The following is a 16,978-nucleotide window of genomic DNA, read 5'->3' on the forward strand; positions in this document are numbered from 1 at the left end:
GATGTATGATTTGTGAGAGAGTTCTAATTTATAAAATGTAGGAGTTACTAAGCACTCCTGAGGGTAATGCTGACATATAAAAAGAAGAAAATTGAGGAGTAGGACTCAAAAAATTGTAATCTTCTAAAAGAGTGGGTGAATTTATTTAGTAAGTATTTACTGAGCCCATCCCTAAGCCAGATGTTGTTGTAGACATATTTTGAGACATAGACACTGACATTAACTTAAGGAAAACAAATTTCTAATCAAGAAATTACAAAATACCATGAATGATCTATTTAAGTGAATTGCTATAAAGTGCCCAGATGATTAATTTTATCCAAGCAGGTTGACAAATCTTTAGGGGTGGTGGAGGTAACATTTGAGTAGGCTTTAAACTTGACAAATCTGGTCTAATTTTAACATTTCCCAAAGGAAGAGCCACATAACATTAATAGAACAATTGCTGCTTTTAGATAGTGTGCTGAAGAAACATTTTTAGTTTCAACAATGTACATTTCACTGTTTTTGAAACATTATATCAACATATAAAACCTGTGATTCCCAGATGTTTTGTAGATGTGGCTAAGTAAAAAAAAAATAATGAGTAAATATGCTGTCTTCTATAACCCTGTCTTTTTTGACATCCCTTAGTCTTTTATTTCCATTCAAACTATTTGTTAAACTCTGACTTTAGATTATCAATGTCTGCTGTACTATTGAAAAGTTTAGAGGTTCTAATAATAACAGAAATATGGGAAAGGGAATCACTAATGTAACTCTCCTTCAAATAAATTCTTATCCCAGTGTTAGTAAATTTGATTTAATTAATTTGTCACATTTAGGAGCTGGAAAATAAGGCACCTGACCAATTTAAAGAATCAATTTTTGAGCTGGAAGGAATATCCTCACTACCATTTTACAGACAAAGAGACTAATACCCAGAAAGGATTGGTGACTTAGTCAAGGTCATACAAGCAGGGAGTAGCAGAGCTGGACTTCAGCCCACATGATATATGACAGGTGAGTGTCCTTCCCACGACATCTACTGGTGCTTTCAATCTTCTTTATTTTCATTCAAACCCCACATTAAGATCTCATTTTAATTTTTCAATGTCTACCATAGTATTGAAAGTTTTAGAGGATCTATAATAACAAAAATATGGGAAAGGGAATCATGAATGGAGTTTCCTTTTTGTTATTTTATTTTATTGATTCTTTTTAGTTATACATGATAGTAGAATTCATTTTGATGTAATTATACAAGCATAGGATATATCTTATTCTTATTAGGACCCCAGTGTTTTGGATTCCAGATTGTGAGATTCACTATGGTATATTCATATATGTATGCAGGAAAGTTATGTCAGATTCATTCCACTGAAGTTTTCTTACTTGTCATAACAGATCTCAATATGCTGAAAATCTATAGAACTAAAGGGTCAGAATTATTACTTCATTCAGATACTCAAGTGTGAAGAGTCACCATAATCAAGGCAGAAAAAAAAAAAAAGCAAGAGTAAAGGTGAATAAGAAAATTAGAATTTTCTGACCCCAAATTTTAAAGCACAAATATAATATATCATTAAGGAAAACATCAAATTTACCTCCAAGGACCATGCCAGCCTGGCAGCACTTTCTAAGGCGACACGCTGGGCAGTTTTTTCTGCGGATTTTATCAACAATGCAGTCATTTCTTCCAGCACATAAATAGTTATGCTGTCCTAAAAAATGAAAAAGTAAAAATTATTTGCAATATCTAAGACCACTGGAAATTCTGTGCAAAAATGACTGAAGCAGAGGATCGATGCACAATGGCAAGACACGACTCTCAGTCAGTCTCTTGCTTGGCATCACTGAGTGTCGGTGGCACTCAAACCTGCTCAACATTCTACGTGTTCCTTCAGGGGCCTAAACGAGGTGATGAGAAGCAGTAAATAAGTTCAAACACATACTTAAATATAAATGAGGATATTATAGTTACCAAGTAGAATGCAATTGAGTGATAAAAAATTTAGCAGTCCAACATTTGAAGTGTGAGTGGGAAGGAAAATTTCTGATAACTGACATGAAGTCACTTCCTTGAGGGGCTGGCACAGTTCCTATCATCAGGGACTGCCTATAACAGACTGGAATGACTACAGGAAACCTGGAAGCTCAGTCCATTTTAGGTTCTGATCAGCCTTAAGACTAAGAGTTGGTCCATTGGAACTATAAAGTAGACCCCATGTAAGCAAATGGAATTGGAGAATATCATGCTAAGTGAAATTAGCCAAGCCCAAAAAAACAAAGGCTGAATGTTTTCCCTGATAAGTGGAGAATGATATATGATGGGAGTTGGGGGTGGGGAATGAGAGAATAATGGGGGAACTTTAGAATGTGCAGAAGGAAATGAGAAGGAGAGGGGTATGAAAAATGGTGGAATGAGACAGACATCATTACCCTATGTACATGTATGATTACACAAATGGTATGGTTGTGTACAATCATAGAAATGAAATGATGTACCCCATTTGTGTACAATGAATCAAAATGCAGTCTGTAAAAAATTAAAAGCTAAATTTAAAAAAAAAGAAAGAAAATAAGTAAGGGGTATAGTTAGAGGTTAATCTTCTTCATGCAAATTTTTTTTTTTTTTTTTTTTTTTTTGGTTAAAGAAATGTTATAGTCAGGAAATTCCAACCATAACTGACTAAGACAATTTGGCATAGATCCTAGGTACTGCCTCTGTACAACAATGCTTGGTCAGGACTCAGCCACCAAGAATGAAAGAGACACATAAGGGCCACTGTATCACATGTGTCATTGCATCAGAGCCATTCTGGATATTCAGGTGAAGAAAGTTTGTACACAAATGCATTGGTTTTTTGACATTATCCTGGAAATCTGTAAATTGTTAAGCTTTGGGGGTTATAAATCCAGCATATTGTATATTTCTACCACTTTTCTTTAGATAACAGTTCCCAACTTATATTCTGGTTTTGAAGAACACATCCGCACCCAGGTCCTCTTGCTTAGTCCTAATTAATTGCACATTATTGCTTCTCAGTCCATCATAGCAATGTGACTATACAAGTCCATAATAAGTCACTCTATTAAACTATTTGGAGCATGCCACTTTCTAGCATCCTTGCTCTCTACCTACACCTTCACTACCAGGAGCTATAAGCATTCAGGAGTATTTATCAGCTATAAGCCACTGCAAGCAGGATGCATGACACGGGATAAAAAATAGGAGAGTTCACTCAAATAGGAGAGACTGCCCAGCTCTTGCCTTTCATGTTTGTGTCATCAGTCCCTGTTGAAACCTGAGGAAATATTCTCTGAACTCTGTAACAGAACACAATGCTTTCTCTTTCTCCTTGGGATACCTGTTGTCTGTTTTAGGGTGGAGAAAGAAGGGGGCGAGTACTACTGTGACTTTTCTTTTAAATTACTCACTCTCTTTTATGTTCTTTACACTCCACCTGTACTAACATCGTTGTGTGACCCCAAACTGTCTCACTCTCTCTGGCTGTCTTCCCTGCTCTGCAAATCCTTATTCATCTTTCAAGTCTCCACTTAACAGCTCCCATCTAGTCTAACCTAACTTCTCTCTGAAAGGCTTACACATTTCTCTGGGTACCAACCAAATGTTTGATGTATTCCCATTTTAAATGCTGTGTGCCTGCCTTTTCTGGGTTCTGTGAGATGAGAAACTACCCTTTGATCTTTTAACTCTTACATCTAATAAATGTTTGATAAACATTTGTTGGATGAATGTATTCATATTATGCTCATTGTTTCATGTATTGTCAAAATATAGTCATGCAAAATAAAATCAGACCTATAGTATTTCACTTATTATCATATACAGTAAATTTTTAAAAATCCCTTGTTCCAGTTTTTTTCTTTTTTTATTGGTGCATTATAATTATACACAATAGTGGTATTCATAATGCCATGTACATAACATAATTCAATCTCATTCCCTAGTACCTTGCCTTTCCCTCCCCTCCTCCTTCCTCTGGTCCACTTGCTCTACTCTACTGATCTCCTTATTACTATTATTATTGTTATTATTTTAATTAGTACATTATGTATAAGATGCTATATATGTTGCATTGTGGCATATTCATACATGGACATACATAGAAGCATTTGGTTAATTTTGTTCCCCAGTACTTCCCCAAGTTCCCTCCCTCTCCCTTTATCCCATTTCTCTATTCCATTAGTCTCTCTTTTGTTTTTGTGAGATCTCCTCTTTTCAATTGATTGTACTTTTCTCTTTCTAGCTTCCACATATAAGAGAAAAGTTCAACTCTTACTTTCTATGTCAAGCTTATTTCACTTAGTAAGATGTTTTCCGGTTCCATCCATCACTAGCAAATGACATAATTACATTCTTTATGGCTGAGTAAAATTCCATTATGAATATACACCACATTTCCTTTATCCAGTTGTCAGTTGTCAGATACCTAGACTAGTTTCGTAACTTGGCTATTGTGTACTGTGCTGCTGCAAACATTGGTGTGCATTGGTATGTATTACTACAGTATGCTGATTTTTGTTCTTTTGGATAAATACCTAGAAGTGAGATAGCTGGGACATATAGTGGTGCCATTCCTAGGGTTTTGAGAAATCTCCATACTGCTTTCTGAAGTGGTTGTACCAATTTGCAGTTCCATAACAATGTATGAGTGTATATTTTTTCCCACGTACTCACCAGTAGTTATTGTTATTTATATTCTTAACAATTGTCATTCTAACTGCAGTAAGATGAAATCTCATTATAGTTTTGATTGCATTTCCCCAGTTGCTAAGGGAATATTTGTTGGCCATTTTTATTTCTTTTATTTAAACAGAAATGTCTGTTTAAATCATTTGCCCATTTATTGATTAGGTTATTTGGTTTTCTTGGTGTTTTTTCAAGTTCTTTGTATATTCTTTATGTTAATCCCCTGTCAAAAGAATAGCTGATGAAGATTTTATCTCATTCTGTAGGCTTTCTCTTCATGTTCTTATTTGCTTCCTTTGCTTTGAAGACGCTTTCTAATTTGATGCCATCCCACTTATTGATTCTTAGTTTTATTTCTTGAGCTTGATGTGTATTATTAAGGAAGTTGGTACTTGTGCCAATGTTGAAGTTTTGACACTATAGTTTCTTCTAGCAATTGTAGTGTTTCTGGTCTAATTCTTAGATCTGTGACCTACTTTGACTTGACTTTTGTGCAGGGTGAGATAGGGATCTAGCTTTATTCTTTTACTTGTGGATATTCAGTTTCCTATCATCATTTGTTAAAAAGGCTATTATTTCCTCCAATGTATGTCTTTGGCACCTTCCTCGAAATCAGATGACTATACCTATGTGTGAATTTGTCTTTGTGACCTCTATCATATTCATTGGTCTTAATGTCTACTTTTATGCCATTACCATACTGTTTTTGTTACTATAGCTCTAGGATAATTTGAGATCAGGTATTATGATGCATTCATAATCATTCTTACTGCTCAGGATGACTTTGGCTACTCTGGGTCTTTTATTCCTCCCAAATGAATTTTAGAACTTTTTTTCTAGTTCTGTGAAGAATTACATTACTCCAACCCTTTCTCCTTCCCCAATAGTCCCTCTTCTCCTCTTATACATTTCTACTTGCATTTTGTTTGTTTGTTTGTTTCTACATATGAGAGAAAACATGTGATACTTCTTATATCTGGCTTATTTGTCATAACACGAGGTCCTTCAGTTTCATCCATTTTTCTGCAAATGACATAACATCATTCTTCATTATGGCTGAGTGCTACTCTCTTGTGTATACATACCATGTTTTCTTTATCCATTCATCTGCTGATGGGCATCTAGGCTGTTCCATATCTTGACTATTGTAAACAGTGCCACAATAAAGACAAGTATGCAGGTATCTCTTAAATATGCTGATTTAATTTTCTTCCAATAAATACCCACGAGTGGAATAACTAGATCAGATGGTAGTTCTATTTTCAACTTTCTGAGGAATATCCAAACTTATTACCATAGTACTTATGCTAATTTATATTCCCACCAACAGGTTCCTTTACATTCTTGCCAGCATTTGCTATTAATTTGTTTTTCTTTGTTTTTTGGGTACCAGAGATTGAACTCAGGGGCACTCAACCACTGAGCCACATTCCTAGCCCATTTACTTTATTTAGAGACAGGGTCTCACCGAGTTGCTTAGCACCTGGCTTTTGCTGAGGCTGGCTTTGAACTCATGATCCTCCTGCCTCAGTCTCCTGAGCCACTGGGATTACAGGTGGCAACCTTATTTGTTTGTTTTTGAAAATAGTCGCTTTCACTGTGGTGAGATGGAATCTCAATGTAATTTTGATTTGCATTTCTTCAATGGCTAAAGATATTGAGCATTTTTTCATACATTTATTGTTCATTTGTACTTCTTTTGAGAAGTGTCTTCAAATCATTTGCCCCTTTTGTTGCTGAACTTTTTAAGTTCTTTATATATTCTGGATATTAGTTTTTTGTCAGATGAATGTCTGGCAAAGATTTTCTCCCATTCTGAAAGATGCCTTTTCATCCTGTTGATGGCTTCTTTTACTGTGTAGATGCTTTTGAGTTTGATGTAATCACATTTGTCAGTTCTTGTTTTCTGAGGTATTGGCACCCTATTCGGGAAATGGTTGTTTATACCAATATCTTTTAGTATTTTCCCAATGTTATCTTCTAGTTATTTCAAAGTTTCAGACCTTACATCAAGGTCTTTGATCAATTTTGAGTTGACTTTTGTACAGGGTGAGAAATGGAGGTCCAGTTTCAATAGCCTACACGCGGATATTCAGTTTTCCCCAGTATTGTTTGTGGAAGAGGCTGCCTTTTCTGCAAGGTATGTTTTCAGCACCTTTGAGGAGAATCAGCTGTATATGTGTGGGTTTATTTCTGGGTCTTCTATTATAATCCATTGGTCTAATGTGTCTGTTTTTATCCTCAAACTGTGCTATTTTATAGTTCTGTAATATATTTCAAAATCAGGTATTGTGATGCCTCCATTGTTGCTCTTTGCTTAGGATTGCTTTGGTTGTTCTGGGTCCTTTGTGCTCCCCTCTGAATTTAAGGATTATTATTTTTTTCTAGTACTACAGAAAATATCACTGATATTTTGATGGGAACTGCACTGAATCTGTAGATCATTTTCAGGAATATGGTCACTTTAATTCTCCTAATCCATGATCATGGAAAGTCTTTTCATCTTTTAGTGTCTTTTCCAATTTCTTTCTTCACTGTTTTGTAATTTTCATCACCATTCTTTCATTTCCTTGGTTAGTTTATTCATAGATTTTTTTGTGATTGTGAGTTGGATTGTTTTCCTGATTTCTTTCTCGGTGTGTACTTTATTGGTGTACAGAAAACATACTGATTTTTATATGTTGATTTTGCATCCTGTTACTTTGCTGAACTTGTTTATTAGTTCTAGGAGCCTTTTATAGAATCCTACCTGTGAGTAGAGATAATTTGACTTCCTCCTTCTCTACTTGTATTCTTTTTATTTCTTTCTCTTGCCTAATTGTTCCAGCTAAATTGGAAGTACTGTATTTTATAAGAATGGGCACCCTTGAGGGCATGAAAGACAGTGGAATGAGACAGACATCACTACCCTATGTACATGTATGATTACACGAATGGTGTGAATCTACATTGTGTAGAACCATAGAAACAAAAAGTTATACCCCATTTGTGTACATTGAATCAAAATGCAGTCTGTAAAAATAAAAATATTAAAAAAAGAATGGGCACACTTGACTTGTTTCTGATTTGGTGGAAGTGCTCCCAGTTTTTCCCCATTTGATATGTTGTCAGCTATTGGTTTGTCACATAAAGCCTTTATTATGTCGAGGTATGATCCTTTTGTATCTGATTTATTCAGGGCTTTTTTTTTAATCATGAAGGAATGCTGAATTTTGTTAAAAGTCTTTTCTGTATCTGTTGAGTTGATCATGTCATTTTTATGCTTGATTCTATTTATGTGCTATTTAATGTTTATTGACTTGGGTTTTCTGAAACATTCTTATATCCCTGGAAGGAAACCAATCTGATCAAGGTGTCTGACCTTTGTAATGTGCTGTTGAATTTGATTTCCAAGTATTTTCTTAAGAAATTTGTCATCTGTATTCATCAAGGAGTTTGGTCTAGTGTTTTTGTTGAGGTGGTGGTTTTGTTCTTATCTCATCTTGGTGGCAGGGTAGGACTGACTTTATAGACTTTGTTTGGAAAAGTGTCTTCCCTTTCTAATTTATTGAATAGTTTGAGGCACATTGTATTAGTTCTTTCAAAGTTGGATAAAATTCAGACATGCCTATGTCTGGTCCTGGGCTTTTCTTTGTTGGAAGACTGTCTCAATCTCACTTACTGTTTTTGATCTACTTAGGATTATTATGCCCTAAAACCATGATCTTTAGCTTTGATTTTGGTAGATCATATATGTCCATAATGTGTCCATTTCTTCTAGATTTTCCATTTTAATTGCACATAATTTTTAAAAATAATCCTTATTAATCCTGTAAATTTCAGTGATATCTGCTGAAATATTACCTTTTCACCTCTCATTTTATTTATTGGGTCTTTCTCTTTTTTAAGTTAAGCCAAGGATTGGTCAATTTTTTCTTTAAAAAGCTCATTGTTATATTTATCATTTATATGGTTCTTTCACTATTTATTTATTTCTCCCCAGATCTTTATTATTTCTATCATTCTGCTAAATTTGGGGTCTATCTTATTATTATTAATTTTTCTAAGACTTTGCAATGCAGCATTAGATTATTTATCTGAGATTTCTGTTTTTTAATTGTAGGCATTCCAATCCATAAAATTCCCTCTTATTGCTTTTGCAGCATGCTACAGGTTTTGGTGCACTGTGTTTCCATTTTCATTTAATTCTAGGAATTGTTTAATTCCCTCATGTCTTCAATGAATCATATTCGTTCAAAAGTATATGATTCAATCTCCATTTGTTTGTAGAAATTTTGTAGTTTCTCTCACTGTTGACTTCTAGTTTCATTACGTTATGACCTGATAAGATGTGAGAATTTCTTTCAAGTTGTAAAAATTTGATAAGACTGGCTTTATGGCCTAATATATGATGTATTTTGGAAAAATGTCAATGTGCTGATGAAGACAATGTTTATTCTGTAGCTGTTGGATGGAATAGTCTGTAAATGTCTGTCAAGTCCATTTGATCTATATGTAATTTAACTCTGATGCTTCTCTATTTTTTTTTTTTTTTCTTTTTTGAGTACCAGGTGTTGAACTCAGGGGCATTTGACCACTAAGCCACATCCCCAGCCCTATTTTGTATTTTATTTAGAGATAGGGTCTCACTGAGTTGCTTAGAGCCTGGCTTTTGCTGAGGCTGGCTCTGAACTCATGATCTTCCTGCCTCAGTCTCCTGAGTCACTGGGATTACAGGTGTGCACCATTGTGCCCAGCTCTCTTCATTGTTTTTTTTGTCTGAATGGTCTGTTGGTGAAAAGGAGGTATTGAAGTTATCTCCTACTATTGTATTAGTGCCTATCTCCCCCTTTATGTCCAGTAGTGTCTTATAAGACTGGATGCTCTGACATTTGGTGTATATACATTTATAATTGGTATATCTTATTGAAGGATTGTTCCCTTTATCAATATGTAGTGAGTTTCTTGGTCTTCTGTCTGGTTTTGGTTTGAAGGTTTTTTTTTTGACAGATATAAGTGTAGGCATTCCTGCTTGTTGTCAGATTCCATTTTCTTGGAATATAATTTTTCATCTTTTCATTTTGCTCTGTGTATGTATGTGTTTGCTGGTAAGGTGAGCATCTTACATGCAGCATATTGCTGGTTTTTTTTTTTTTTTTTTCACCCAATAAGTCAGTTTTTATCTTTCAGTTAGAGAACTAAGACAAAATTTACATTCATGGTTATTAGTAAGAGGTACATACTTGTTCCTGTTCTTTTCTTTTTCTTTTGTATTTCATATGGTTATATTGAATATTCTGTAGTAGTTTCTTTTTCTGTTATTCATCTTAGAGGTTTAATGGCTTTCTGTTTTAGTATTATTTAATTCTTTACAAATTTTTACTTGCTTATCTACTATTTTAGTGAGATTTATTTTTTAAATTTATTATTAAATGGATAATTTATCCATGCTCTCATTTATCTTTTTTCCTCTTCTGGTATAGGATTCCCTTAAGTGTCTTCTGTAATGCTGGTTTCATAGTTATGAATTTTCTTTAGTTTGTGCTTATTAAGGCACATCTTTATTTTTCTTTAAATTATGAAGGATTACTTTGCTGGATATAGTGATCTAGGTTGGCAATAATTTTCTTTTTGGACTTGAAATACATTATTCCATGATCTCCTGGCCTTCGGAGTTTTGCTGAGAAATGTGCTGCTATTCAGATGGGTTTGCCTTTATTTGACTTCTCTCTTTCAGCTTTTAATATTCTTTCTTTGTTCTGTCCTTTCAACAGTTTAACTATAATGTGTCTTGGTTTTCCTGCATGTCTATTTGGGGTTCTAAATGATTCCTGTGCCTGAATGTCAGTATCTTTCCCAAGATTTGGGAAATTTTCTGCTATTTATTTCATTAAATAGGTTTTCAATGCCTTTAGCCTATGACTTTATCTATTCCAAGCATGCATAAGTTTCATCTTTTAATGGTGTCCCAGAAATCTTATATATTCAGTTCATTCTTCCTTGTTTTGTTACTCTCTGAATGTGATAATTTCTCAACCTTTACTTCAAGTCCTGATATTCTTTCTTCTCCCTGATCTAATCTATTGATAAGGCTTTCAACTATGCTTTTTTATCTGACAAAGTATGGGAAAAACCTATGCTGAGGTTACTTGTATAAGTAATGTCCATAATCATTGTGTCATTTCTCTCTGCTGTTGCTATGGAACTGAATGTCCAGAAACTGTGCTTTAGGTCCCCTGCTCTGTCTATTGAGGATGGACTAATGGCGAGGGCCTTCTATCTACCCTATTAAGTTCTGCTAGATTCAAGAATGGCTAGCTTGTGGCTAGAGTAAGATGCAATTTCTCTGAGCTGCATCTTATTCAGTGGCAGAGCATCCACCCAATATGCTACAGGTGCCAGACTTATCCTCAGCACTACCAAGAAAGAAAAAACAAAAATTAACCACCCCCCCAAAAAAAACCCTCCAAATAAATAAAGCAAAAGCAAAATTAAAACAACCACCACACCAATGGCAACAGGAAATAAAGGGGCAAGAACAATATAGGGTAAATTTTAAAGTTAAAAAATAATAACAGTAAAATTAATAAAACATAAAAATGGAAAATGAAAACAGAAAAATTATAAATTTAAAAAGAAGTAAATGAGGAAGCAGGAAAATATTTTTAAAAAGTAGGAAAAAGGAGGAAAAGACAAAAGAAAAGAAAAAATTAAATACTAAAAGTGGAAAAAATTAAAAGTAATATTAAATGTTAGATGTACAAGTAGAATTAAAAATAAACATTAAGTATTTAATCATCTGGAAAGAGGGATATTGAGTGGTTATAGTTATATGCTATTTTTACTTGCTCTGTATATTTAACTTCCAAGTGTTGCTGTTATTAAAAAGATCATATTGTGAAAATAAAAGAAAAATTAAAATGTGATTAGATGATTTAATAACCTAGTGACTTATAAATTTCAGGTATATGACAAATAAAATTCCATTTTTATTGAAATAAAATACTTTCATTATAAATTAGAATAAACTTACCTATAAAATAAGACATTTGCATGTAACAGATTTTATTTGTATTTGAGAGAGGTCATGACTTTTCATGCCTTTTTTGAAAAGATAGGGCAGTATGTGGTGAAACAATAGCAGAAATAAGTACATATATTCAACAGGGTAAAGGAATAAGATAGTATAGTATTACACAGAACTTCTGGCTTGAAGTAGCATGATCTGGTACACCTGGGGGTACTCTTACCACAAGCTCGCAAAAATGCTGGATAAACATACTAGATGGATATTGTTTAAATTCAGTTTGGGACAAGAAAAGGAAATGAAATACAGAAGCATAAACTAATGAGAACTCTATAATGATCCAAAATATTTTCAGATGCAGATATAGGCCCTAGGAATCAAGAACTGGGGTTTAAAGCCCAGGAGGGGCTGGGATATATATATAATTTTGGCCTACTAGAAGAGAGTGGATGCTACATATCATTTAGAACCTCATAAGGCTGCCTTAGCCATGATAACAGGGCTGGAAAACACCTCTCAGACGATGTCAACGAAATCAGGGATCTGTTGAAAACTTTGAATGTTGAGAAAAACCATCTATGACTAATAACAAAACAAACAAAATAAAATCTTGGCCTGTAATGGGAAGTGAATTTTCACTGTCACACGGTGTAGGGACCTGCACCAACGGACAAAGACTGGTATAGGACAAGTGAAATACTCAGGGTCCTGTGAGAGGCAAATGTGAGACTTATCAGTGGGACAGATGTGCACACATGAGAAAAAAAAAAAAAAAGAATTGTATAAGAATACTTATAGCAGGAGTGTTCATAATAGCTCTTAACTGAAAACAACCTTAATGATCATCTACAGCATAATGTATAAACAAACTGTTTTCTTTATTCAATGCATTTTCATATGAGGAGAAAGAATAAATGTCTACCCCATGCAAAAATATAGGCAAACTATATGAATAAAATATCATGCAAAATACGTTGACTCAAATAATACTGCATATTTCCATTAATGTGAAGTTTTAAAATGGTCAAAACCAATCTACAATGTTAGCATTTGGGATGGTAGATACTTTAGGAGAATGCCTGAACAGTGCAAAAAACTGGTCTTCTGGGAATCTAATATGCTTTGATTTTTTTTGTCTAGGTGAGAATAGCATAGTTTCATTTACCTGATGATAGTTCAAAAACTCTACATTTTTAATTTAAGTGCTTTTAATATTTGCTACTAAAAAGTTTAGTTTTAAATACTTTCAACTGAAAGGATAACCTAGAGGGCATTGTGATCCAACAAAACCTGTGTAGGAGCACAGAGGCCATGAAGTCCAGATGCTGAGGGGCACAGTAAGAAGTGTCTAGAGAGGAGAGACATCACTTGCATTATAAATGGATTAGTTGGAAATACCAGTGAAATGTCTCCAGGAATCCCACGTAGGCATCCCACAGAGAAAGTGTACACCGTAATCATCCCAATGATTGTATCCCAAACATAGGGAACTCCAGTGACAGTCATACATCTACCTGCCACATACAACTGCACCTGTCTCTAACTCTTCTTTCCACTTCTGGCCTTAGAGAGGTCACAGCCAGCTATTAGTGGGCCCTGGGTTGTAAGCAGGGTAAACAGAGGGGAAGCTGATCTTGTTCATTCTTTTGGGCAGGCTTCAAGCTTCAAGCAGTGAGTGCTGAGCTGAGGCAAGAGAGAAATTGGAAATTTGATGAAAGTTTACTTTTTTTTTTTGGTACCAGGGATTGAACCCAGGGGCACTTAACCACTAAGCCACATCCCCAGCCTTTTAAAATATATTTTATTTAGATGCAGGGTCTTGCTGAGTTGTGAAGGGTCTAGGTAAGTTGCTGAGGCTGGCTTTGAACTCACAGTGGTCCTGCCTCAGACTCCCAAGGCACTGGAATTACAGGGGTGCACCACCAAGCCCAGCAAAAATTTAGAATTTTGACTATAATTCCGGCTTACGCATTTATATTATTGAAGTGAGATTGTTTTGATTAAGAACTATGGAATTGGCCAAAGATTTCTTGCAGGGGATGAAAGAACTAGTGTACAGATAAGGTTTGGTATTTAGAAAAACATAATAAATATACACATATATATAAGTTTGGCAAATTAATTAGGTAATTATCTTGATATTGCTAGAAATATCAATATAAATGAGTTATTGTCAACTAAAGACAAGTTCTCTATGCCTTTACCCACCTCCTTTCAGAACATTTCACGGTGCTTAGAGACAATTTTAATTTACACAACTAGAGGGTATATATTATTGAGGAGAAGCCAGGGGTGCTGCCAACCATACTGTAATGCATAGGACAGCCCGCACGATAAAGAATTATTGGGCCCAAAATGTCTATAATGTGAGGTTGAGAAATTTTGGTATGTAATCATTATTCCCTCTTTTTCAAAAAGATGTATTTTCTAGGTCCGTCCACTGAAATTGTCAAGAAGTAAAGAGAATGTCAGCAGCAACAGACACTGGGATTTGGATTGTTATGTCTAATATTCTCATCCAAAAGTAACCAATGTTCCTTGGAGAAATGACTGATCAAGGACAGGGCAGGAAATGTGTAGGTTGAGCCTGGAATGCTTTGTTATGATGAGAAATTTGATTTTATTGAGAGCTAATAAACTTGTGTAAAGGCCACCTGGATGCTATGGTTTGAATATGTTTTGTGCCTCTAAAACTCAAGTTAAAGCTTCATTCCCAATGTGAGATGTTAAGAGGTAGGAACTGCTGCAACTTATAGGAGGTGATTAAGGTTTTGCCTTCAAAAATCAATTAGTCTATTGATGTAATGAATGGGTTAATGGACTAATGGGTTAAAGGGTTATCTCAAAAGTGGATCCACTACAAAAGCCAGTTTCAATAGGTCTTGCTTGTGCTCCCTGTATCCCATGTGATGCACTGTCCTACCACAGGACTCTGCCACCAAGTAGAGATGCATCTCCTTGACCTTGGACTAAGAACTATGAGCAATTAGACCTTCTCTATTTAATTTTTTCCCCCAACTTGTGGTATTGTGTTGTTAGAAGCAGAAAACAGATTAAGATACTGACCATAGATGAAATGATTCAAACAAAGAATTAGTTCAAGTGATTAAAACACATTTAACATATAAAAATAAATGAATAAATAATGACTATATAAAAAGGAAAAGAATGAGACAAAAATTTTGCTTGAAAACACTGGAGGTTGCTAAGAAACAAATTACTGTGAAAATTGATAATTAAAGGTAAATGATTAAGCATTTTTAGACCTTCCATTATAAATTGTATTTTAAGATTAACAAAATGCCTTTTGGAAGAAAGAAAGAACTACTAAAGAAAAATATTTAGCAAGGATAAAATAAGAAGAGATAATAAAAGTAGAAAATCATCCTTATGCATTCCCTAATGAAATAACCACTACTTTTAAAGTCTGAAAATTAAATTAAAATACTCTTCCATTTTACAACTGCATATCTGTGTGAGGTACATTTTATACACTTCAACCAAAACAACAGAGTGAATGTAGATGCAGATATGAGAATCCAGCTGTCTTCTATTAAGAAAGACATTAAAATGACTTATAAAAATGTTAAACAATGCCATTCTTGTCACATTTTTTTTTTAATTTGGAAGATTAACATCTAATGGTTTTTCTACTTTTTAAAATGAGGTAACCAAAGTTTTAAAAAATTATCAGGTTTAACTTCTAATATGATAAAATTTGATGTACAATTAACATATACAAAATGTCTTTGGACTCTCAATAATTTTTAAGTAAAGAGGTTATGAGACCAAAGTGTTTGAAAACCATAGGCCAGTTTAGTATTCTTGTCAAAATGTTTAACCTGAAACTACCATATGGTTAAAAAAATTAGACAAATCTAGATTGTGGGCCTTTTTACAAAACTTTTGGTCTGGACTCCATGAAAATGTCTATGTCCTAAAAAATGGCATTTTTTTTTTTTTTTAAAAGTGAGAGATCTTTTTAGTTTAAAGAAAGCTAAATAGAGTTTTTAATTAAGTGGAATACATAGAACTTAACTAGATACTAAATGAAAAAAATTAAAGCTACACAGGACATTTGGGAAATAACTGAAGAAATTTTAATACTCTGGCTAAATATTAGAAAAATTTTATCCATGTTAAATTTCTTGAGTGTGATAATATTGTGGTTGTAATGGAGACTTACAACATCCTGCCTCAGTTTCCTGTATAACTGGGATTACAAGAGTACCCTTTGGCTCCTAGTTCATATTTCTAAGCTCTGACATATGTAAGAATATATGATGTTTTAACCAAGAATATCAACCTGATAGAATTCTTCTCAATGCCAGCATTTAGTACTTTGGAGAGGAAGTCTAATGTCAGCTCAATTTTTATTTCTTGATAGTGTACAGTTTGTAGGGGCCCATGTGAACTCATATGGAATGTTTTCTTTTTGAGGAAATTAAAATTTTTCTCAGTATATGCAAATGTTAACTTTTAAAAATTATATCTTCCTAGGACACAGTGAGATCTTTTGATCTATAAAGTAAAAACTTCTTTAATTAAAATTCTACCGCCTATTAGCTATCCAACCTTGAATAAATCATTCAATCTCTTGTTGCTTTGTTTTCCTCATCTATAAAACAACAATTCATCATTGTTTTCAAGTTTAAGTATAATAATGTATTTTTTAAAAAACACAGGCATCTAAGATGGCAGAGATAAGGTAGGGTGCAGATCTAAACTCCTCCACAGTTTGGAGTCAAAGAAGAGAGAACACAGATGATCAGAGAGGTGGTTGACAGGGGTATACACTGACTCATAATACTAGAAGATCAGAATCTTGGAGGGACACAAAATTTCTGGTTAATGAAACAGAAAACAGGAAACAATTTGCTAACTGGTAACCAGCACCCGCACCATCAAGGAAGGGGCTGGGGAGGGGTAATGAAGGCGGAAAGAGGGAAATACAAAGCTAATAAGCTTACTTCAGAAATAGCAGCAGAAAAAAAAAGTTAGACTGACTTAAGCTGGGACAGGAGCTGCAAAGCCACCAGGTGATTGAAGAGCACTCTGCTTATCTTAATTTGCTGATGGAGAACTGTGGCAGGCAGCCATTTTGCAGTGACCACATCTAAGTTTACAGCTTGGAAAGCGATTAAATCTCTACAACTTCATTCCGCCCAGAGAAACCAGTTAATGATATCACGGGGAATGCCTTTGAAGTGGACCTCCCAAGTAATCTGTGAAGTGGGACTGCATCAGCTGAAGACTGACAAGAACTGCCCCAGCAT

At 34.4% G+C, this 16,978-nt stretch overlaps 1 protein-coding gene across 1 annotated transcript in view; it reads right to left on the reverse strand.

The window, feature by feature from the left end:
* PGR (progesterone receptor) overlaps positions 1-16,978 on the reverse strand; it is a 73,118-nt gene that overhangs the window by 38,681 nt on the left and 17,459 nt on the right. The window contains exon 3 of the mRNA XM_079101939.1: positions 1,587-1,703. Coding sequence (XP_078958065.1) covers positions 1,587-1,703 — 117 coding nt within the window. The remainder of the gene's footprint in view (positions 1-1,586; positions 1,704-16,978) is intronic.

Source organism: Sciurus vulgaris, assembly GCF_902686455.1.
Source record: "Sciurus vulgaris genome assembly, chromosome: 11".
NCBI lineage: Eukaryota > Metazoa > Chordata > Mammalia > Rodentia > Sciuridae > Sciurus > Sciurus vulgaris.